The following is a 23,813-nucleotide window of genomic DNA, read 5'->3' as shown; positions in this document are numbered from 1 at the left end:
CACATTACTGTGTTTAAATATAATGTGGGATCAGTAATAAAACCCTGATCTGGGTTAACATGTTCAGAAAAGCTTAACTATTTCAGAGGCTTTGCATAAACAACAGGCACGTTGGCACACAAAGGAATTTTCCTTTCTCTTTTTTGTAGATGATGTATTTCCAGGCTTTATATAAATATTTAATGTCGGATCTTACTGAACCATTGATACTTCTGCATTTTACCTGGATACTATACTATTCCCCTTTCCCTACTGTATTTGGCGCTCAGCAGCTGGATGGAGTGTTGGTTCCTTTATGGAGTTACAGCTGGCTACACGTGCAGCCTCCCTAACTCCACCCTCCTCTGCAGACACAGCTGCGCCATACAGAGCATGAAGATTGTGCCGGAGGATACTGTTGAAACAAATGAAAAGAGTTCTCCTCTTTTTCTGGGGGGGGGGTGGGGCGTGCCGTGTTGCATGCAGGATCTTTTAACCAATGAACTTCCAGGGAAGTCCCTCAATCTTTATTTTCAAGGAAATGTTTTCTAGGTTTATTTCGAACAGGTTCTGTGTTAATGATCCTCTCGCTGTCACTTTCTGTTTTCAGACAAAGCCAGCATGCATTCATTCTTTACTCTTCCTTTGATTGGAATATTAGCTGTGGCTAGAAGTTTCATGACTTGTTCTTTCAAATACGGCCCTCCTGGATCATAGTTGTTTGAGTTGACATGAGGACCTTGACTCTTGGAATTCTTGAGTTTCATTGGGGGTGCTCAGGCTGCATCCCCATTGACTGCTGTATTCCCAGAGCCACTGGATGCTGTGGGCTTCGGCGTATCCAATACCATTTGCCATTCCCTCCCCTTCAAACTCCTCTTCCTTATCTTCCAAAACTTTCCTCCTGATTTTTTTTTTTTTGTCAGCTCTTTGCATTTGTCTTATCCCCTCCCAAATGCTGTGTTTCCCATGACTCCTTCCTCATTTTTCTTTTAATCCCCTACTGTGCAATATCTCTGAATAGTTTATTTGTTTTAGTAACCTCAGCCATCATCTGTATGTGGGCAGTTCCTGGATAGTACACATTTGGTCTTGACCTCTTCTTTACTTTTCATATTCATATGCCCATCTCCCTACTGAATATCTGCACTTGAATGTCACACCAGTGTCCCAGACTCACCAGCCCAAACTGACTTCAGCCATACTCCTGCCCGTCCTCCACCTCTTCCTTCTCACGTGTTGCCCATCTTGCTGAAAGGCTTTGCATTCTGCCCAAGTCGCCAGAGCAGAACTAGAATTCATAATTAGCCTCCAGCACCCTCATCCCCGTCTCCACACCCATTTAGTTATCAAGTTCTGCCCTTCGGTTGAGTCCCTCCTGTAAGCATCCTCCTTGTCATTGCCTTAGGGGCTCTCGTTTCACACTAAGATTTTTCTGGGCAGAACAGCCTCCCACTTTCTCCCTGTCCGCGCAGCTGCTGCGTACTGCACGGGATGGCCTAATACAAAGGGAATTGCTCCTCAGGCCCTGCCTTTCACCTTAGCCTTCCACACAGCTTTCAGTATCAAGTCTACCTCCCGCTGTGGATTTACTGACGTGGCTTTGTCTTTCCCAGGCTCTAGGCTTGTGACTCTCTGCTGCCAGGTGTTCTCTTGATAACCTTTATACCTGCAGCTCGGCTTGACCTGCCTTCTACCCCATCCTTCAGCAGCTTAACAACTGCTGGTATTGTAACACCAAGCCCAAGCCTCACCTTCTCCCGACACGTCTCCTCCCATCTCTGCCTTCATTTGCCCATCCTGGGAATTTTCACATTGCTGCCTGTCTGCTTCCTTCACAGAATTTATTATACCTCATTTTAATCTTATTGGTCCATTTTTCCAACTTAAGGTAGCCTGTCTTATTCATCATTGTATCCCAAGGACCAACCACTGATTCTGGCATTTTAATAGGCTTGCAGTGAATTTTTTTAAAACTTCATTAGTTAAACCAGTAAGCAAAAAAACTTAAAGAAGTAGGAACAGAAGTAAATCAATTTGGGAGAAAATAAATCAGTTGGTTTTTTTTTTCTTTTTTTTTAACTTTTTTTTACTGTTGTATAATATACATAACATAAAACTTACCATTAGGACCACAGTTCTGTGGCATTATGTATGTTTCCATCCTTGTGCAACCACCGCCAACGTCCATTTCCAGAACTGAAACTCTGTGTCCATTAAACAATAACTCCCCCTCTCCCCAGCCCCTGGCTGTTACCATGCTACTTTCTGTCTCTGTGAATTTGACTATTCTTGGTACCTCACATAAGTAGAAACTTTATGTAAGTGGAATCATACAATATTTGTCCTTTTGTGACTAGTTTATTTCTTGTCAGTGTAATGTATTCAAGGTTCATTCATGTTGTAGCATATGTCCAGTTTTCCTTCTTGCTTATTAGCTCAAGCTGCTATAACAAAATACCATAGATTCAGTGACTTAAACAATGGACGTTTACTTCTTACAGTTCTGGAGTCTGGGAATTCCAAGATCAAGGTTCCAGGACGTTTGGTTCTTGGTGAGGACCCTCTTCCTGACTTGTAGAAAGGGCCTTCTTGCTGTGTGCTCACAAGGCAGAGAGCTCTGGTTTCTTCCTCCTCTTATAAGAGTGCTAATCCCATCATGGGGGCTCCACCCTTATGACCTTATCTTAACCTAATTACTTCCCAAAGACCCCACCTCCTAATGTCATTATGTTGGGGGTTAGGACTTCAAGGTATGAATTTGGGAGTGGGGGGAGTCATTAAGTCCATAACCTTTACCTTTTTTTTTTTTTTGCGGTACACGGGCCTCTCACTGTTGTGGCCTCTCCCGTTGCAGAGCACAGGCTCCGGACGTGCAGGCTCAGCGGCCATGGCTCACGGGCCTAGTTGCTCCGCGGCATGTGGGATCTTCCCAGACCGGGCCACAAACCCGTGTCCCCTGCATCAGCAGGCGGACTCTCAACCACTGCACTAACAGGGAAGCCCCCTTTCCCTTTTTTTAAGACTGAATAGTATTCCATTGTATGTATGTACCACATTTTGTTATCCATTCATCCATCAATGGACAGTCAGGTAAATCAGTTTATTTTTATAAAATTAAATGACACATAAAAGTGAAACACGCTATAATCCGATAAAGCTATAGAATTGAAGCTTAGATTTACATAGAATTCTTGGCTTTTTGTTGACTAAGTTTAGAATACTCCTATTTTAAAAGTATATTGTGGGTAAAGCTGTCTAAAATTCAAAGTGAAAAGTGAGTTGTTCTTGATTGAATTTCCTCTCTTTGGTTTCAGTTAGGTTGGGACTGAATTACGGCATTTTATTTGTCAGCCAAGTTAGGGTAGAAAAGCAGAGGGCTGTACTTAACTTAAACTCACCAAGCTCTTAAGCCTCTTTTTCCCCAACTCTTCAAAGGAGTGAGTGTACTCTGGCATCTACATTGGGGTCAGAGTTTAGATAATTTGCAAGTTCACACTTTTAGATTAGAGAGCAAAGGTGTTTCCTTTTCAGGCATTCAGGAAATGGGCACAGCGGCCTGAGCCTGGCACACCTCCCAGTTTCCTTTCTTTTATAAACTCTAGAGTGAGCCAGGGAATGAGACCAGGGTGCTCCCATGTGGTCCCCAGCTTAGGCTCTTGAATTGCTTCATCGTTCCTTGGGCCTTGAAAGTAGCTGCTTTGCACTCCACCCAGGGAAGTGTTCCAGGGGGCTCCTCCTTGCAGAGCCACCAGTGTTTTACTGTAACCCGCCCAGAAACTCCCAGATGTGCCGGGAGTGCAGGCTCTGCCGTCCAGGGGCCTTGACTTGCATCCCGGCCCCACCCCTTGGGAGTGATGTGATGGCGGGAAGTTCCTGATCCCGTCTACACGTCGTCATCATCGCCAGGAGCCAAACGGGCCACTAGCCCCACCTCTCAGAGTCAGCATGATGATTAACTATGGTAATATAGTTACTCTGTGTTCAACCCGAGCTCTTAGGACAGGCCTGGCACACAGTGAGGGTTAGTCCCTGTTTGTCTTTGGTGTCGTTTTGTAGATGCTCTTCTACACACAGCTACGTGGAAGTCAAAGAGAGCTAGTTGCAGTTGGGTACTTAGGGCTATGGGTAGAGCTGGCCAGACTGGACTGATGAGTCAGTTTGCAGCCTAGTGCAGGTCACGCATGTGGTGAGTCAGTGTGTTTCCCAGGAGCAAGTTGTGCCGTCTTCAGCGCCAGCATTCTGGTTACCCTCGGTGAGGCGGAGAGGCTGAGTTCAGGAGGGCTGCTGTTCTGGGAACAGTCATGGTGAGCAGGTGTAGGAAATACTGCAAAAACCATCCATTGAATTAGAATAGACGGAGAGGTGATCTTGTAGAAAGCGGTGGTGTTATGGGAAGAGAATGAGGTGGCAGCTGGGCACATCGTTCTGCATGTCAGTAAGGAACTGTTCTCCTACGTGCATCCAGCCGCAGGGTCTTGCCCTCTTAGCCCTTTTTTTAAGGGAGTGCTGCATTAGGACCACCCGGGGAGGCCTGGCCTGGTCCCACCTTATGGGAAGGGTCTAAAGGCCCACAGTGGCCCTGGGGCTTCCTCCAAAAGCACCCCCTTGTCCACCCCCAGACACCTGACACGGGGAAGACCTTCCCAGAAGCCAGATCTACTATGGGTCCTGCTGTAGCCCTCCCCTCATGGAGGAGGCAACAGGAGTCTTAGGCCCTTTGCCTGACGAGGGCACGTCAGCCATACGGACACGTTTATCATTAGGAATTTAAATAATTCTCAGGGGTAAAAAGGGATATCCCGCTGCCTTATATTTGAAACCACTGACATTTTTCTTTAAGATTTGTTGATTGCACAACACATGTGTAAACGTGTGAGAATGAGTGAGAATGAGACAGATGAGCTGCCTAGACCCACCCCCACAGTCAGCAGTGTGAAGTCTCCCCATAAGCCTCTTGTTCAGAGCCCGGGACAGTGACTGGTCTGACCAAGGTCTACTTCCACCCATGGAACTCCCTCAGTGTGGTGACAGAGTGGCAGTCTGGGATCCACCTATCATTGAAGTGCTTGCCGGGAAAAGTGGGTTTAGTCTCCTTTTTACCTGCAGGAACGATTGTTGTGAAATAATGAGATTGGCAGAGTGTCCTTGGGCGTGGTCAGCAGAGTTGAATTGATCTCTTCACCCGAGTGTGTATGTGTGTCTCTGGCCACTGGGCTCTCGGCTGGTGACTTGTACCACCAGGGGGCTTGCTGGACACTGCTTCAGGCCACACGAAGATGGCCCTGGACCATTTTCTTTGGACCCACCTCTTTAGGATCTGCAGGCTCCTTTTAAGGAGCAAGCACCAATACACAAGGAGGGATGGCAGGGGAGGTGTTTGACTCCTACACTGCGGCCCTGCTAGCAAGTTCACTGCTGTCTCCCCACCAGTCCCCACTCCTGGGGAGAATCGGAATCCAGCCTGATTAAATAGCCTAGAGTCTCCCAATCTCTGGCTTTTTGTTTGACTCTTCTAGTTTCCCATTATATTTAGAAAATGACAAATGACGATGGCAGCTCAATGGCACATACACCAGGCTCTGTTCAGAGTCCCTTATGTGAGTTTTTCTCAGTTAATCCACCCAACAGGCCCAGTAAGTTGGTGGCTCTTTCCCCCTTTTACAGATAAGGATGCCCGGGGATTGAGAGATGACATCGTTTGTGCAGAGTCCTGGCTGGTTAGTGGTGGAGCTGAAATTAGCACCAAGGCCACCAGACTGCGGAGCCCCTACCTTAGCCACCATGCTGCAGGGATGAAGCCTACCGCCATCTATAGATGGTGCTCAAGAAATACTTGCCAGATGAACGCATGCGTGTTTGTGTGCTAAGGGGGCCCAGCCACGTGTGCTGCAATCAGGGCCAGCTTCAGGGGTGTAGCTGCACAGGGCCACACGCTCAGCAGGGTTCAGTGTTGTGCTTGAAATTTGTAATACGTTTGAACAAGGAGACCCAGAGTTTCATGTTGCACTGAGTCCCTCAAATGATGTATCTGGTCCTGTCTGCAGTCCATTTTTGTGTTCTGTCCTGTAGAGTCACCCTTAGATATAAAATTGACTCTTCTCAAGAGGCACCCGTGATGGGTGCCAGGCTGTGACGCTCCAACAGCTTGCCAGCAGCTGGGAGATGATGATCGGTTATCTCGGTGTGATGAGTTGCTGTATTTCCCTAACTATGCAAGAGTTATTCTTTGTTGTAAATTGATCTTGTCACAAGAGGTTCATCAGAATAGGACTTCCATGGTCCAGTCGGAACAGGACTTCCATGGTCCAGTTGGAATAGGACTTCCATGGTCCAGTCGGAATAGCTGATAGGGATCGTATGGTCAGAAAGCCAGGAATGGCTCTGGTTCACAAAGTTAGGAAGAGATGAAACAACAGGGGGGTGGGGTGATTGAATTTGAATACAACTTGTTCAAACTCTAGTCTGGATACAGCACCCGAATGACATTACCTTGAGTAATTTTAGAGAAGTTTTTTAAAACAATTCTGGAAGAATCCTGGTTGATAGGCATTGCTAAAAACAGACTTTGACTGGATCCTGTTCCCTGGGTGAATAGTGTTTTAATTGCTAAGTTGTGGTAAAATGCTGTGCTTAATTAAGGACTCGGATATCTCATTCGTCAGTCATTGCTGCTATCTGAAATCCTCTCGGTTGTTCTTGCCGTCATTCCGCTGTCTGCACTTGAGTTTACAGAGGGCCTTATCTCCTTGGACACATCCAAGCAGTGCTGTCACTTTGGAATAAAAAGCAGGAAACAGAGGCATAATTAAACCCGTACATAAATACTCAGGAAAGAAAAATTAAGCATCAATTACTCAGATGCTGAGAGTTCCTTATCCATAAATGGATGTCACAGTCTCAAGAGATCAATTTAATAAGAGTCTATCAATGTTAGTTCTGTGAGTTGAGTCATGGGAAGGGTATGGTGGGGGGCAGGGGTTATTCTATCAGAAATCTGGGGGGTTTTTTTGGCGCTTCTCTTCTCTCTTTTATCCTGACGTGAGGAGGCTTCTGGAAAAAAGAACTGATATTGATCTTGGACCATCTCTTCCTAATCCATGCCATTCAACTCTTTGTTTTCATTGCAGTGAAATGTGCTGCATATAAATGGAAAGCTGACTTGAGTGCAGTCCTGCAGACTATGGGAGTATTGTCTGTCGAGCTAATGATCATGACTTTTTCAATTGCTGCATTCTTTGTACAGTCCAAAAGCCCTGGTGTTTTATTTCTGCAGAGGGAAGTCATAGCCCTAGAGAACATTTAAGATTGGTTACTTTAAAAACATTTAGTTATTTCTCAGCTAACTCGATAGAAATGGAGGGAAGAGAATCTACTGAAATTAAGGCTAAAAGATTTTTAGAACGTTTCCTTTCTGACAGTGACCATAGCATTCTTGAAGAAGATTATTTCTTATATTCCACAGAATCGAAAGATCTCACGGCGAGTGAAAGATATATTCATCTTAGTCCTATAAACCTATTTGGGCATTAACATCCAGATGCCCGGGCTCATTAAGGCTGAGAGAACGTAGAAGGATCTGAGTTTATCTCAAAAGAGAAGAAAAGACTTGTGATCCATTAAGGTAGAGTAGGGGGGAGGTCAGAGATTCAAGAGGTTAGCATGCTGGCTTCCCGTGTGAGCCAATGCGGGGGTTATTCTTTTTCAAAGTGGCAAGACAGCAACGAGCCCAACTTGCAGAAATGATGAGCCGCAGCCTCTGGCAGAAGTGGACAGCCAGTGCCAGGCAGGTGGGTACCTCCCACTCCCTGACCTAGATCCGTGCTCAAATAATATTTGTGAGGTGGGATCAAGTTCAGAGTATTTGGAAAGAATAGTAAGTCATCAGAATAAGGGCTAATTCTGAATTTTTCTTTGCCTACCATACATACATCTAGAGTCATAAAAACATTTGGGTGGCATTTCCATCAGTTGCTGTATGTGTGTTCTGTGTGTGTGGACAGCCTGAAAACAAAGCCACTATTGAGTTATATAAATTCAGAAAAGGCATTGGAATGAAGGCTGGCCTTCTGGAAATGCTATTTTTTTCACTTTGGGATTACTCCAGCAACCAAATAGAATTTTCTGATACATTTGCCAAATAAAAGAGCTGAGGCTGAGAACTAGCATGAGATATTTTAGCTTAATGTACGTTTTGGAGAGCAGGGTAAGAAAAGCAAGCTCTAAATATAAATACAAAAGTTACATCTTGACTTTGGCTATGGAATCATGTTGTCACTTCTTCGTAGATGCAAAAGCATTTTAACGTTCACCGTGAATATAATTCGCTGGCTGTTACTTGTTTACCCCAAAGAGAGCTAAAAAGTCATCAGGCCCCCAGACGTGGCATTGGCCCCAACCCCGTTCACATTTCTGCTGCCGTCTCCTTTCTTTCCATCTTTCTGTAACACCTCCTCCTCTTCGCAGTAAGAAAATCAAAGCAGCTGCAAAATGAACTGTTTTTTGAAGTTTCTCCGTATTAGGTGCATCTAAAAGCCAAACTCTTAAAGCAGAAAGGAGTGGTTCATGCCATTCCTTGATCCTTACCTCGTTTTCTTTGTAACCTACTCCTCCCATTCTTCCCCTACTCCAGTCCCCTTCCAAGTACTTCAGAATAAGCAGTGAGAAGTTTGGGAGATGTTTTAATAGAAAAGAAGGGATAACAATCACAGCTGATAACAGGTTTGTCGCTGAGGGAAGAACCAGGGCTCCCAAGTCAGATCTGCCACGTGGGCATAGACGGATTTGCGGGGGCGGGGGGCGGTCATATTTTTCGGTGCCTGGCCTTATTCTTTTTCTGATAGAAAAGCTTCTCGGCGTGATTTTATTATGCCTTCTGTCAGTTTCTGTACCTGAAGCCCCATCCTGCCCTGCTTCAGAAGGTACGCAGGTTCGCTGTAAAAGCTGCCATGTTTCAGTGAATCAGGTTCAGTCCCAAGGCTTCAAAACTTTGGCTTCAGTGTAAGACTTCATGTGCAAAATCGTCTGACCCTGCAGACCCCTTGCAAACTGTCTTATTAAGCACAGAAAACCCAGCCTTCTGTAGGGGGCAGAGGACAGTGGACTCAGAATCAAGAAGCCTGGCTTATTGAAAGAGTGACCTTGATTCCCCTCCCTCAGCTATAAAATGGAAATGACCTGCCCTGCTACAAGAGCCAGTGATCTGTACCAGCGTTCACTTCGGAAATAAAATATCACTGTTATCGAGATTTAGCTGATGTCTCGTCACAGTCTGCAGGCTCACTTGTTAATATCCCAGCAGTTGCCCCAATGCCTATTTGAGTGGAGAAGGTAGAGGCCAGAAAATCACGTCTCTCCGAACTCCAAAGCTCTGGTTTCTGTGTCGAGCCAGTCCACAGGGTGAGGGATCCCTAATTTTAGAAAGAGGTGTATTGTGGGCTACGTGGAGCACATCTCTGCTGTGTTATTGTATAAACTCGGTCATTTCAGTGAAATTCAACAACTGCAGTTCTAGGCACGTTTCCATGGAAGTTTTTATGTGGTGATGCTACTATCAACCAAATGTATACACACTAAATAGCAATCTCTGAATATTCATTCCAGACTTTGAGTAATAAAATTGGAAAACAAAGAAGCATACAAAGAATGTACTGGTCTCACTGTGGTCTTATACTCTGAGAGAGCCAGTGGGGAAATCGGAATTAATTGCTCTGTTAATGTCACTGGGGCTCATTTATACTTCACCCTGCCATACTACGAAATTGCATAAGCAATTCAGCCCTTGAATTCTGGCAGCTTTTGGAAACATACATGTTTTCCTTTTTTCCCCTATTATTTTTTCACGCCCCCACCCCCTTCAAGGCAGTTTTCCCGCTGTCCCCTTAGGGAGTAGTCTTATGGGGAAATTTCTTTTGTGGGCTTCCAGCTGGCTTTATTTTTATTATCTCCACGAAGTGGCTGCGTTTGTCCCATTTATATGTTATCCATCATGCATTGCCTTGGGATTTTCCCTTTGAATTGTTGACTTCACGTTTTTGGTTTGCACACACAGGCTGTCTCCTGGTTCAGACATCTATGTGACGGTCTCATCCATGGCTTTAGCAAGATCCCAGCCATGTCGCAACTCCCCGAGCAATCTGTCTTCATCCAGCGAGACTGGCTCTGGCGGGGGCACTTACAGGCAAAAGTCCATGCCCGAAGGGTAGGTGTGCCGGAGTTGGCATCGCTGTCTCTCATATGTAATTGAGACGTGTAAAAGAACTTCCATTCAGCCAGACTGGATCAGTTCACAAAAGAGCAAAAGGGAAAATATGGTTAATACTCCAGATTAAACAATGTTTTCGTGGCTGGTTCAAACCACTTCTTAGGAAGTTTATCGTTCTTTAGTCTCTAAGGACTCAATGGCAAAGAAATCAAATTACATCAGTTCCTCCGTTATATGTATTGTCTAGTTTCATAGTACAGATTTTGCCCCTTCTTAAAATTTCCTCCAAAGGGAACTCAGTAGTGTACGGCTTGCACTGGGTGGAGTTTGTATTGATGTTAAAGTAGGGGAAATGTTTATCATATCCAAAGCTAAAAGTGATTTTTCTCATGCTTTAGAAATCTGTTTGCTTCTGACCAGACTCACAAAGTAAAAAGCTAAGTGTACATGATTAAAGAGGCTACTAAAAGGTAAAAAAAAATTGGAATGTCTGAAGCTGGGAAGTAATTAGCAGCAAAACATCACATGACACACATAAGCTGGCTTTGCTCATCACCAGCTTCCTGCTGGGATACCTCTGGCGAACTTGATAAAGAACTTGAAACCACTGGAAAATCAAAACTGGGGTGTTTAAAAAAAGGATGTTTCTATGCCAAGTTTTCCCCGAATTACCTTTAAGAAATGCACATGATTTGTTTACTCTCTTGAGATTTTACCATATTACAAAATAATTATGCTTATGAGAATATTTCATAATGGATATTTTTTATCCTATAGTATTGTGTTGGTTTTTATAGCTAAGTATAATTTTATTCATGTTTTTGCTAAAGGTTTATGTTAGCAGAAAGTAAATAACAAAAACCACTATAAAATATACGGCCCTCCCCACCCTACCACCAAGGATTCCCTTGGTAGCGTATCTAAAATGCACATTTCTTATTTTAATTACTTCAGTGACAATTAGTAAAAAAAAATTCTAGCTCTTATTTATGAGCCCCTGCAAGAAGTTTCATGAATTAAGTATCACTATTAGCCCACACCACAAGCCCAACTAATTATTTCTTTTTTTTTTGAAACATCTTTATTGGAGTATAATTGCTTTACAGTGGTGTGTTAGTTTCTGCTTTATAACAAAGTGAATCAGCTATGCATATATATATGTCCCCATATCTCTTCCCTCTTGCTATTTCTTGTTTTAATTAGTAGATTTTAAATGGCCTGGTTTGACTTCAAAAGTAAGAATTCACTGCAACTTCAGTGTTAATACAGCAATAAAATATAAATGAGCTAACAACCACAACAAAATCATTGTTTGCTTCTTCTGTCCATTTTGGTATACACTCTCAAGGCATGCCAAAATGTAATTTGAAACATTAATTTTTGGTGAATATTAATGTTAGAAACATGGTTCCCAGTGTTCGTGCTACATACACTATTTTTTTTTAATGCAGTGGTAATTATTTGACTTGATATTTAATACTAAACCTGCCATAGGTGGTATTGAGGGTTTTCGCCATTGCTTTTGAGGTTACCTGGGAACTATTTGCTATACAGTATAACATCAGTTTTACCTGGGGTGAAACTTTACAAGAAGATACTGATACAGTGTTTTCCTTTAGATCCCAAGCAATTGTTGTCTGTATCAGTGATGCAAGAGACATTGGTGTTCACTGTCTGATTCACATACCTTACTCATGGGCCAGGTTTGATCCTAAAGTTCACACTTACCAAGGGAACAATCGTTACATCTACTCCTTAACTTAGCCCAGTAAAAATCAATAGGTACAGGGTGACAGTGAAGCAGGAGTGTGTGGAGTCTGCTGCAAACTCATTAATGTTAAACTTGGAAAAGCTCCAAAGTGTGAGGTAATAACAACAGGTCCGGACACACTGATCATCCATAAATGTAATCCGCCCCTTTGTTGCCCTCCCTGTGCTTCAGCGGGCTCAGTGCCTTGCTTGTACGTGGTGTATGCTGCCTGCTCCCTGGTGTAAGGATGTTGAGACCATCCAAATCAGTTGAGAGGCACAGTTTCACAGGCTGGTTAATAAAACCTGCTCTACTTGAGTGAAGGCGGAAGAGGCACCTGCACCAGTTTAGCATGGGAATGAGAGAGAGTTAAAAAGCAACACTGATGAAAAGACATAGGGTCTGTTCTACCATCCTTGAGATGTGTTTTGGGGCCACATACTCTGAGGAATGTTGACGAGGCAGGGCACATGCAGAGGGAAGGATGGACCGGGCAGATGTGGAGTTGGAGGTCATGGTGTAAGAATCGTAACCGTGGATGTGCAGCCCACAGGTGGGCATTGTGGAGGCAAGGAGGCCGCGATGGCTTTCTCCTAGCACTCTTAGCCGAGGGATTAAACCTGTCTCTGAGGGCAACTGAGCTCAATAAGTGAAAGTTATAGAGAAGGAGTTTCTAGCCCATTATGAGGAAGGTATTTCGAAGCTGTCAGCCTGCCCTGGAGAGCAATGGACTGTCTCACGAGGTAGAAGTTCTTGGTCAGTGAACGCGTTTCATGTATCAGCCAAATGATTACTTAAAAACTCCTTCAAGTCTGAACCGTGACTCTTAAAGTATTAAGTGCTCCTCCAAGCAAAGGGACAATGAATCTCTTCAGAAAGAGGCACAGTGTCAAATTAGAACAGGTTTTGTCTGAGCTCCTCAAGGATGGGACCTTCATAGCCCTGATGCCCTGGCACGTAGTAAACTAGGAGTGTGTGTGAGAACTGAAATTAAAAATTCATCGGATGAAAATGTTTTTCAAGGCAAAGTTGAAAGGCAGCCTTACTTTATCATTTCTTTAAAAACAGACAGCCAAAAAAGCATTTGACTTTAAATTCAGAAGTTTAAAAAGTTGTCTTTGGTTTCCACTGCTACCAAAAAGTAAAAGCAAGATTCCGATCCACTTCTTACTTTGATCTCTGTGGCTTTTTTTTTTTTTTTTTTTTTTTGCGGTACGCACGCCTCTCACTGTTGTGGCCTCTCCCGTTGTAGAGCACAGGCTCCGGACGCACAGGCTCAGCGGCCATGGCTCACGGGCCCAGCCGCTCCGCAGCATGTGGGATCTTCCCGGACCAGGGCACGAACCCGTGTCCCCTGCATCGGCAGGCGGACTCTCAACCACTGTGGCTTTTTGAAAAGTCTTAATTTAGTTAGTGCATATAACTAAATAACTAAATAGGATATTTAATAAATAGATTTAATAAATCTATTAAATTATTAAATTTAATTAATCTATTTAATAAATAGATATTTAACTAAATAGGATAACTAAATAGAATAGGATCATAGGACCAGTTTGAGGATATTCATTCTCCTAACCTAAACAAGGACCCCACCTAGGGAGGAAGTGGCAGAGATCATAATTAGTGAATCCTTTGTTTTCAATGAGCCCTTTCACTGAAGTTTTCATAAATCAAGGTTTTTGTTTGTTTTTAATAATGGAGGTAACTTTGTTTAGTGAGGCGTAGGAGTCAAGTTTGTAAATGACAGTCATTTGTGCAAAAAGTAATGAGGGAGATGTTGTAGTAGGAGTTTTACTAAAATATTTTATAGTTTCCCTGCTTTCCAAATGCTTTTATGTAGATGTTTCTCCCTGGATCCATATAAGAGTTGCCGCGATTCTGGGTGTAGAAGCTGAACTTGGCTCCCAGCCTTCCTCCTCCTAATCTCATGCTCTTTCCAATGCACAGCACCGCTTGGTGGTTCTGCCCACACATTTATCAATTTGTAGCAAAGAAGACACCTGTCACATGCATCAGTTAATTCAGGCCCTTTTGTGTTTTATTGTGTAAATTACTCATACATTCATTAGTAACCACACTCAGATTTGTAAATTTCCACATGAATCTTTGAATTTTATACTCTGGCCCTTTTTCCTGGGCTCAGTCAGTATTTGCTTTGCTGATGTTACTAATCAAGGCATATGCTTCAATTAAGCCTATGTTATATTATTAGTCTACACAGGGAAAATTAAAATGGGCTCATTAAATAGCTAAACATTCTTTCCAGGAATAGACATTTGCCTTTATATATGCCAGTTTACCTGTTTCCAAATTGCCTTCCTAAAGGCGATTTAAAATGTATACATTTTGGGGCTTCCCTGGTGGTGCAGTGGTTGAGAGTCCGCCTGCCGAGGCAGGGGACACGGGTTCGTGCCCTGGTCCGGGAGGATCCCACATGCTGCGGAGCGGCTGGGCCCGTGAGCCAGGGCCGCTGAGCCTGCACGTCCCGAGCCTATGCTCCGCAGTGGGAGAGGCCATAGCAGTGAGAGGCCCGCGTAGCACCAGAAAAACAAAACAAAACAAACAAACAAAAAAATTTGTACATTTTGGAAGTGGTCCCTATGTAATGTAAATGATAGCGATCTTTGTTTTTCAGACCTTAGAGTAAGTGCTCAGAAAATACTTGTTCCAAGAATGAGTGCCTTAGTGATTTAGCAGATAACCGAGTTAAGAGAAACCCCTGGAATGTGCCAGTTGGACGACACAAACGGAACACTAGGATGGTGACATTTTTCTTTTGGGTGCGAATGACAGTCTGAGCTTAACTACTCAAGGGCCAGAAGATTTTTGGTTTCTTACTGCATATCTCTTAGGTTGGCTCGGTCCTAATGGCCCCTGCCCTTGTTCACAGTTTACATACTTAGCATACATACCTTTCTGAACAGAGGGGTGTATACTGACCATAACATCCACAGTTCCAGCATCCATGTACACATGCACGAGGATGAGGACGCAAGTACAGAAATGTAAGCAAAACTAGTAGTACCTGTCGTTAGAGTTTAGTTCATTACTCCCAGGACTACCTTCCCTTATGGGTAAGGTCCCTGATGTTATCTTTGCCTTTGGGGAAATCACCACAGGTTTGGAATAAGCCGCAGATCCCCAGCCTCCATCGACAGGCAGAACACCCAGTCAGACATTGGTGGCAGTGGGAAATCCACACCCAGCTGGCAAAGAAGTGAGGATAGCATTGCTGACCAGATGGGTAAGTAACCAGTTCCTACAAAAAGCAAGTTGCTTTTATACTAAGGTGACATTGGTTACCTTTGGATGATGTCATCAAGGCATTCTGTTCTATAATACAGCCCTGGGTCATAAATGGGAATGAGCATTAAGTCTCAGTTAGCTTATGTATAAGTGAAAGCAGCAATTAAGACCCGAGAGGAAAGTCAAGGAATTCTGAGTAACCCCGACTTTAAAGACAGAAAGGACATAGGAATTATTTTCAGCACCAAGGTTAAAATGCCAGAGTACCAGGCCACATGTGTCCTAAGTATCTCCCTCCCCCCTTGTTTGTTTGTTTATTTGTTTGTTTTTGCCCAGTATAAGTGCCCTGGGAGATTAGTTGGTATTCTTAGTGTTGAGTTAAAAAAATTTTTTAAACTATGTGCAGAGAAGGAAAGAAATATAATTGTTCTTTAGTCACTTCTGTAGCTTGGTGAGAATGTCTTTGCTCCCTTTATATGCTTTTTCCCCTGGCTCTGCTATTAAGCTGTCAGCTAAGGAAATGTCTTAGGATAAAACAGCTGCGAGGGAAAGATTTGCATGCGTGAGCCTTCCTTTGGGTTTCTGGCACATCGCCCTTCCCTCTCGCTCTAAGCAGTTCTACAGATACCAGAACACTAGTTGATACAATAAAATTTTGCCATGAGAAAGATTAAGTTTCAACACAGTAGCACCAGGGATTAAGTATCAACACAATTGGTACATCAGGGACTTGAATCTGGACTGTTAGGGTTTTTTCCCTTTATCTTATCTCTAGTAGCTTTCCCATCAGAGTACCATAAAAAGAAGTAAATTTCAGGGCTGAAAAAAGATCGGCGTGTAAGGCAAAGACCGCATCATTTTATCTTCTCTGCAAATGCATCGTTTTGTTCTGTTTTAACGACTGTGCCCATGTTCCATGCCTGGGAAGGGCATCCTCAGTGCAGAGGTTGGAGCCAGGTTGGGGCTCCCAGCTGCTCAATGGGGGGTCAACAGAAAAAAACAACCCAAGAACATGGAAGGGAGTGGAGATGCATTCAGCTAAGACAGGAGTTGAGGAAGAGAAACGAAATTCTTAGGTTCTGAAGATAGGCTTTGTTCCATCACTTCAGTGAGATGTGCCTCGTTACTGAAGCCGTCTGTCATTCCCTACTCTCATCCCAACTCCCACCCCGCCACCGAAAACCTGAGCATATTCTGATCCACTGTTCTGCTCTTGACAGAATGTTTCAAATCCCGTGTGTTTTGATACTGTTGAGAGGGTAACGCCATGTGAACAGGATCCCTTCTTCCATATGACTTTGGCAGCTTTTTCGGACTCCTAGTTGCAGCCTTTGAACAAAGCTGCCCTCGAGCCCTTGTGCACTGTTCAGGGTCCCTCTTCCCACTCATGTGAAGTCATGCGGGGAATGAAGCAGTATCTTGGGACTTGAAAGGGTCATTACAAGGTTTGTCCTAGACCCGTCTTCATTCTTTCACATAAGCCCTTCTCTAGTCTTTTTTTCCTTGCATCCACTTTATAGTTTAGTGGCATCCACGTTGCACAGATGAATCTGAAATGAATATCGGTGAACCCTTTTAACACATTCATTCATCCTTTTGGTGAGGTATACCTTTTTTTAAAAAATAAGATACCCCTAGAGCCTGCCAGAGAAGCCTTTTTTTTTTTTAACGAAGGCCTTTCTCCATCCAGAATCTAAGCCTTCAAAGAAAATGTTCAAATAAATTTTTATAACTTTTGATATTCCAGCATTCCAGAAGGATAACCCAGCCCTTTCTGCCTGGCATTTCAGAAGGAATCTGGGGCTTTGCTGGTATAAGCCATGCTAGGAAGGAATGAAGACAAGTAATTGTTATGTTCTCATTCCTCAATACACTGTATTGAGTGTATAAAGGGCTGACCTTCCTACACTCAATTTGTAAGAACACAATTTTCTAATGACCTTCAGGTCACTGGTTGAAAATGTCAAGCAGATTCTTACTTGTTAGCCAGACCCCACCTGTCTCTGTCCATCAGTGTGTGATAAACTGATGCCCAGGGGAGATGTGGAGCTTAGCTTGCTTAATTGGCTCACTTATCTCAGTGCAGTTTGTTTTTCTGCCTCTCCGCTTTTGGATACGGTTGAGAGTCAAAGAGTACACCGCCCAGTCCTGTACGTGTTAGGAATGGTGTTGCAGAAATGCAGAATTGTTGCCGTGAGCTCTTAGGTGTGTTACCTTTCACCTTTTGAACCCCATCCTGAATGCCAGTGGAGTCCAAAAGGAAGCAATTGTTTTAAGTAAACTAGTTGCTGTGTGTCTTTTCTGTTGTGCTTAGCTTACAGTTATAGAGGACCTCAGGATTTCAATTCTTTTGTCCTCGAGCAGCATGAATATACAGGTAAAATATTTCCAAAGTGTCATGGTAAGTAACACGTGATTGCATCCATGCCTGTCTAGGTAATGTAGACCAAGCGAGGTTAGCCACACTTTGCAATGAATGAATTTCATAAATTTAATCCATGTACTTGAGACTTTCCCCCCGAACCGAAAGCTGATTCCTAACTTTGCCGCATTGTTCATGGCCTCTGGTTTGGTGGTACTTGGCTATGCTAATGTGTATGATGTGACACACTGTCACCAGCTGCAAGCTTTATCCATCAGCCACTTAGTTTTTGACATGCTGTCTATCGTGTAAACTTTCAACAAGCTTCTTGCTGAAGTTCCGAGTTTGCTGGCCAGTGAACTGAGAGGTGCAATGGCAAGCCGTCCCCGTTTGTCAACCTGTGCCACTATCTGTTTAGTGCCTGCGCCAGACTGTCCTGTTCTGTATTCCAGAGCCAACGTGCCACCTCCCAGCAGTATCAAAGGTACTGCCAGCTTTCCGAGAGAGCCCCGGCGGGAGATTAATGCGTCAGGATCCGGTGGTTCATTTGTCTCCAAACAAACAAGGGCACGTAAGTTCACTGTAAAATAATAAAAATGATAGCTCCCTGGCCATGTACCTTTCTTGCAGGGTGAAAATGGTACCGGTCTGCTCTCTCTTTCTTCCCCAATGTCAGAGAGGAAGTCGTCCTAGTAGAAGGTGGACGTTGGCTGCCACAGCCCTGGAATTTCTACTGCCAGTGGCCTTAAGCTTGCTTTGAGATAAATTGAAATTCCTCATTGGTATGCACCTGCAGATTTGGATAGAAGGCCATGTGATCCAATCACAGACAGTCCTAATGTCTGGAATAGAATGTGCTAGATATAGATTTTATTTGCTTACACAGTTGCCAGCATGAGGTGTGTATGGCTGGAGCACTGATCAAGGAGACAGACAGCTTCCTGACAAGCCCCCCTACTGCTTCTCTTATCTTCCAGGGCTACATACATTTTTGTCCCGTTACCATAGTTATAAACAGTTCCTTATCACTTACAGGTGGAATTGGGAAGAAGAGGCTATCGTTTCCTCCCTCTTTAAATTCAGTTGACTTCCTTGGTCTGTCTCTTCACCGGAATGTGTACTCATATTTATGTCATTCTATAGGATGAGGAGATACTGTATTTCATATTCACTAATTTATAAGATACTCAGAACTTTAATGAGAGGGCTCAGTTTTGCTTCAGTGAAATGAATATTGAAGCTTAAAGAGAGCACAACACGTTCATGAGCGTGCTAGGCTGTGGGAGAGAGAGTTACTGATGAAATGTGATGCTGTCACAGTTCCACTTGTAAGTGCTAGATTACCCTAGGCCACCTGTCAATTTCCCCTCCTTAACAATTTTTATATGGAATACCTGGTCAAATAATACTTTGGAAAGATTGGGTTAGATAAAATACATTGTCAAAGTTAATTTCACCTGTTTCTTCTTTTTAAAATTTGGCTAGAACACTTCAAATTCCAGATGTGGTTCGAGTTTTATCTCCATATACATCTGTCCTGTACGTTACACACTCAGCATATCCGAATGCAGACCAGTCACGATGAAAATGCCCAGTAGCCACGCGTGGCCGGGACTAGCAAATTCCACAGCCCAGGTCCAGCGCTAAAGAGGAAATAGGAAAAATAAATGATGGCCTTATAATGCAGAAGTTGTTATTGAGAAAAACTAGAGTAGCACCAGTAAAATAACTGGGATTGATCCTTTTTCAAGGGGAGGAGGTCTTTCACTTTGAAGTGAGACAAGATGGTCCTCCTGTGGCCCTCTCCCCACAGCTGGTAAAGACACACACACAAGTCTTTTCTCTCCTTTTCTCTCCATCTCCACCAAGTTTCTGAACTTCTGACCGCCCTCTCACTTAAATATTATTTTACTCAGGTATCTTTTGAAATTGTATTTCTTTGGTTAGCCATAAAATGTTCTTTCTAAGCAACTGAGCCACTGTGCAACAGGGGTTCTGCCCACGTTTTTTAAATTGAGAGATGACTCATATACCACATATTCACATATCATAACGTTCCCGCATTTAAAGTGTACCGTTTAGTGGCGTTTAGTACGGTCACAGAGTTTCGCAACCAGCACCACGATCTGACTCCAGAACATTTTCATCACCCCAGGAAGAAACCTGTATCCTTAGGGAATCACCCCACCTCTCCCATCCCCTCCAAGCCCTCGACAACTGCGAATCTACTTTCTATCTCTATAGATGTGCCTATTTGACATTTCATCACATATGAATGGAATCATACAACGTGTGGCCTTTTGTGTCTGACTTTTTTCACATAGCCTGTTTTCAAGGTTCATCCATGTTGTAGTATGTATTAGTACTTCATGTCTTTTTATGGCTGAATAATTGTGTGGATGTACCACATTTTTTTAATCCATTGATCAGCTGATGGACATGTGGATTGTTTCTACTTTTTGGCTATTATGAATAATGCTGCTATAAAATGCATGTAGAAGTTTTTGTGTAAACATGGGTTTTCATTTCTCTCGAGTAGGATTGCAACGGTTTTTCCACAGCAATTGCCGCATTTTACATTCATACCAACAATGCCCACCATCTTTATTGTCTGCTTTTCTTATTAGAGCCATCCTAGTGCGTGTGAAGTGTTATTTCATTGTGGTTTTGATTTGCATTTCCCTAATGACTAATGGTATTGAGCATCCTTTCATGTGCTTGTTGGCCATTTGTATATCTTCTTTGGAGAAATGACTATTCAAATCCCTTGCCCATTTTTTTATTGGGTTATGTGAAACACAGAGGTTTTTAATTTTGATGAAGTCCAGTTTATCTTTTTTTCTTATCATTTTTGTGCTTTTGGTGTCATATCTAAGAAACCATTGCATAATCCAAGGTCATGAAGATGTATACCTATGTTTTCCTCTAAGAGTTTTATAGTTTTAGCCCTTACACTTAGGTCTTTGACTTTTTGAGTTTTCTTTTCTATGTGGTAAGGACCCGGCTTCATTCTGTTTTGCATGTGGGTATCTAGTTCCCCTAACACTGTTTGTTAAAAAGATTACTTTACCCCATTGAATTCTCTTGGCACCTCTGTGTAAGTTTACCTCTAAGCACTCCTTAGAAAGCTGTCTCCTAAATAGATACTATATGGGGAAAGAAAGGATGTCTTTAAGAGAAAGTCTTATATTCTGCCTTCTATTTACTATGATCAATAGGGTCTTTCTAATTATAAGCCCTTTGGAAGTATCACTTTCTATTTTAAGATTAAGATATTAAAGACTTTAATGACAGTTTAGGTGGTTTTTTTTTCCTGGCTAAAATTCTCTCAATACTTTAGCATAAGCCAAATAATGAAAAATGGATTCTAAAAACTAAGTTTCCAGCACTGTCCGCCATGGAATCTTCTGAGTAGGTTTTTCCAGATACCTCCTGCCTTATTTTTGTGTTCACAGGAGTTTTTGTGTCTTGAGAACCCCCTATTTAGACACATTTCACAGGGTCATTCCCCCGTTATTTTCTCCCTGCTGTTCAAGAAGCCAAGCCTGTAGTTAAGGAAAGCCTGCTTCCCTTGCAGTCTGAGAGCCACTACTCAAGCCACTCCAGCAGCAATACCCTCTCCAGCAACGCATCAAGCGCCCCCAGCGACGAGAAGTGGTATGACGGGGACCGCACCGAGTCCGAGCTGAACAGCTACAACTACTTGCAAGGCACCTCCGCAGACAGCGGCATTGACACCACTTCCTACGGCCCTAGCCACGGCAGCACGGCCTCCCTGGGGGCGGCCACGTCGTCACCACGCTCGGGGCCGGGCAAGGAGAAAGTGGCCCCCCTGTGGCACAGTTCCAGTGAAGTCATCTCCATGGCAGATCGGACTTTAGATTCAGAGAGCCACGGCATGGACCGGAAAACCGAGTCCTCCCTGAGCTTGGACATCCATGCCAAGAGCCAGGCCGGCTCAAACCCTCTGACCAGGGAGAACAGCACGTTCAGTATCAATGACGCTGCTTCCCATACCAGGTAACTGCCCCTCCCTGCTGCCCCTCCCGCTCCTGGCCTCCCTGCGGCCAGTTTCCGGCCTCATCCCACTTCCCTTTGCTCAAGAGTGTATAAAGAAAGGGTTTTTTTTTATTTTGGTTTGTTTTTTTTGCACAGTGACAGTTATTTTTATATATTTAATGCCTTTTATTTACCACCCAAATCCTTTATTCCTGCCATCCTAGTGTATTATTTTAAACTGTGGGAAAGGTTTGCAGATTTGTTCTTCATAGCTGTATTTGATTTTATACAAACGTTCCTAGCTGCATACCAGCATGAGAGAAGAATTTTGTCATGTGGCTTCCAGCTAGTGATAGAGAATATAGAATGGGACAGTCTTTGGAAGACATTAAAAGAAAATCTTGACCATATTTTTAAAAGGAAGGGGTCTTTTCCAAGACTATCATGGCATCATTTATGATGCTGAACGCATCTTTCACACTGCCTCTCTATCAGAGAACATCGCTTACCCAGTGTTCGCAGTTTGTTTTCAGTAATTGGCTCCTGGCAGTCACGTGTTGGGGGGACGTGTCCAACAGGAAAGTGTAGATAAAATTAGACACAGCCCGTCTACCTGTCAGAAGAGAAAAGTACACGTTCCCCCGTATCCTTGGAGATCGCGGTGATAGGCAAAGTAAATACTATTTTTCATTTCCTCTTTTGGATTTGAGCCTACAATCCAAAGTATAAGATCCTTTCTTTTAGGGAGGAAACATTCCATCACTCTCTTTTGGGGCCTGTTGATCTCTGTGGTGGTTTCTCCTTTTACCTTTTATTGTTGTCAGTTGTTGATCAACTTGTATGATAGCATCCAACCTTGCTGTCTTCTAGGCTTCTTTTACTATCATGCCCTCAAGAAAAGTAGCAGAGAAGTTGAGTTTCGTTTTACTTTCCAAACGGGAATCCAGGCACATAATCTGTCAGTAAACCCCAGATAATCTTAATGAGAGAGGACATCCTTGACTTAATTTGGATTTAACTTGATAAGTTAAATATTCACTTCTCCCATTGTCTGTATTGTTACTGATAAGATTCGCAAGCTTCCCATTGTGTTTCCGGAGTTTTATCTCTGTTTACCACCACCACATTGCAGTAATACACTACCAAACGTAAAATAGTTAGCTAGTGGGAAGCCCCCCGCATAGCACAGGGAGATCAGCTCAGTGCTTTGTGACCACCTAGAGGGGTGGGATAGGGAGGGTGGGAGGGAGGGAGACGCAAGAGGGAAGAGATATGAAAACATATGTATATGTATAACTGATTCACTTTGTTATAAAACAGAAACTAACACACCATTGTAAAGCAATTATACTCCAATAAAGATGTTAAAAAAAAAAAGTGATGGCCACAGGTCTGGAAACCGCATGGCCTCCAAGCTGAAAGGCAACTGGGAAAGTCATCTCAGGATTCTTGGGTACCATGCATCCAGTTACCTTTCCATAATTCAGAAAATAGATTGTTTGGTTCAAGTGGAATAAGGAAGTGTTTGGAAGACAGAAAGCCAGGCGTCAAATACCGTAATAATATAATATAGACGTAGAATCACTTGACGCAGAGTTGTGCCGCTGGCTTGCTGTTTCTGACACACCCACCATCTCATGAAGTATGGCCTGTGCATTGACCCAGGACAGTAGTTCCTCTGTGGTTTTCAGGTTTACCTTGACTCCTAGATTTGGTTTTCCGTTCTTCATTTTGAAAGGAGAATGTCTTTTTCGAAATGATACTCCATCTGGGGATGTACCTCTGGTTTCATTTGATGGCAGAAGAAAGTCAGTCATAGAAGTCTTGTCTCAAATGGCATCACCACGGAGTAAAGTTGAAAAGAGCCGGGCCTCTGAAACCAAAGCACAAAACGTGGGCTGTGCCATCCCACAAATCTACCAAATCCCAGGGGATGTACAAAGTACCCTCTGAAAAGTCAGCACCTGGGCTTGCATTATCTGAATATGCTGACTGAGGCTGCCTGAAGGTCTTAAAGGATTATCCACATTTTCTGCTTCCAACTGACCATGCAGAAATCATTTAAATCATCATTTAGAAATAACTCTTCTGTTGAAAATCAAAGTTGCTAAGGAAGAATGTGGCCTTTCAGGGAGGATGGCCAGGCTTCCCACCCACTGATAGGTTTTGTCACATTCATTCGTGACTCTGGTAACGGGGATGCTTTGTGACTTCAATCTGTTGATCTTGGCAGAGTGAGCTGGATAATCAGAGCTTTAGCAGACTTCCTT

General features: G+C 43.4%; 1 protein-coding gene across 8 annotated transcripts in view; it reads left to right on the top strand.

Annotated features, from left to right (window-relative positions):
* SIPA1L1 (signal induced proliferation associated 1 like 1) overlaps positions 1-23,813 on the top strand; it is a 198,321-nt gene that overhangs the window by 131,915 nt on the left and 42,593 nt on the right. For 4 of the 8 annotated variants that reach the window (XM_060140037.1, XM_060140005.1, XM_060139986.1 and 1 more), the window contains exons 11-15: positions 10,031-10,180; positions 15,056-15,180; positions 17,497-17,559; positions 17,997-18,115; positions 21,122-21,564. In XM_060140037.1, coding sequence (XP_059996020.1) covers positions 10,031-10,180; positions 15,056-15,180; positions 17,497-17,559; positions 17,997-18,115; positions 21,122-21,564 — 900 coding nt within the window. The remainder of the gene's footprint in view (positions 1-10,030; positions 10,181-15,055; positions 15,181-17,496; positions 17,560-17,996; positions 18,116-21,121; positions 21,565-23,813) is intronic. The other 4 variants (XM_060140026.1, XM_060140016.1, XM_060140048.1 and 1 more) reach the window with 3 other exon arrangements.

The sequence above is a fragment of the Lagenorhynchus albirostris genome, chromosome 1 (genome assembly GCF_949774975.1).
Source record: "Lagenorhynchus albirostris chromosome 1, mLagAlb1.1, whole genome shotgun sequence".
Classification (NCBI taxonomy): Eukaryota; Metazoa; Chordata; class Mammalia; order Artiodactyla; family Delphinidae; genus Lagenorhynchus; species Lagenorhynchus albirostris.
The sequence above is the reverse complement of the archived record's forward strand: the minus strand, read 5'-3'. Positions and strand labels throughout refer to the sequence as shown.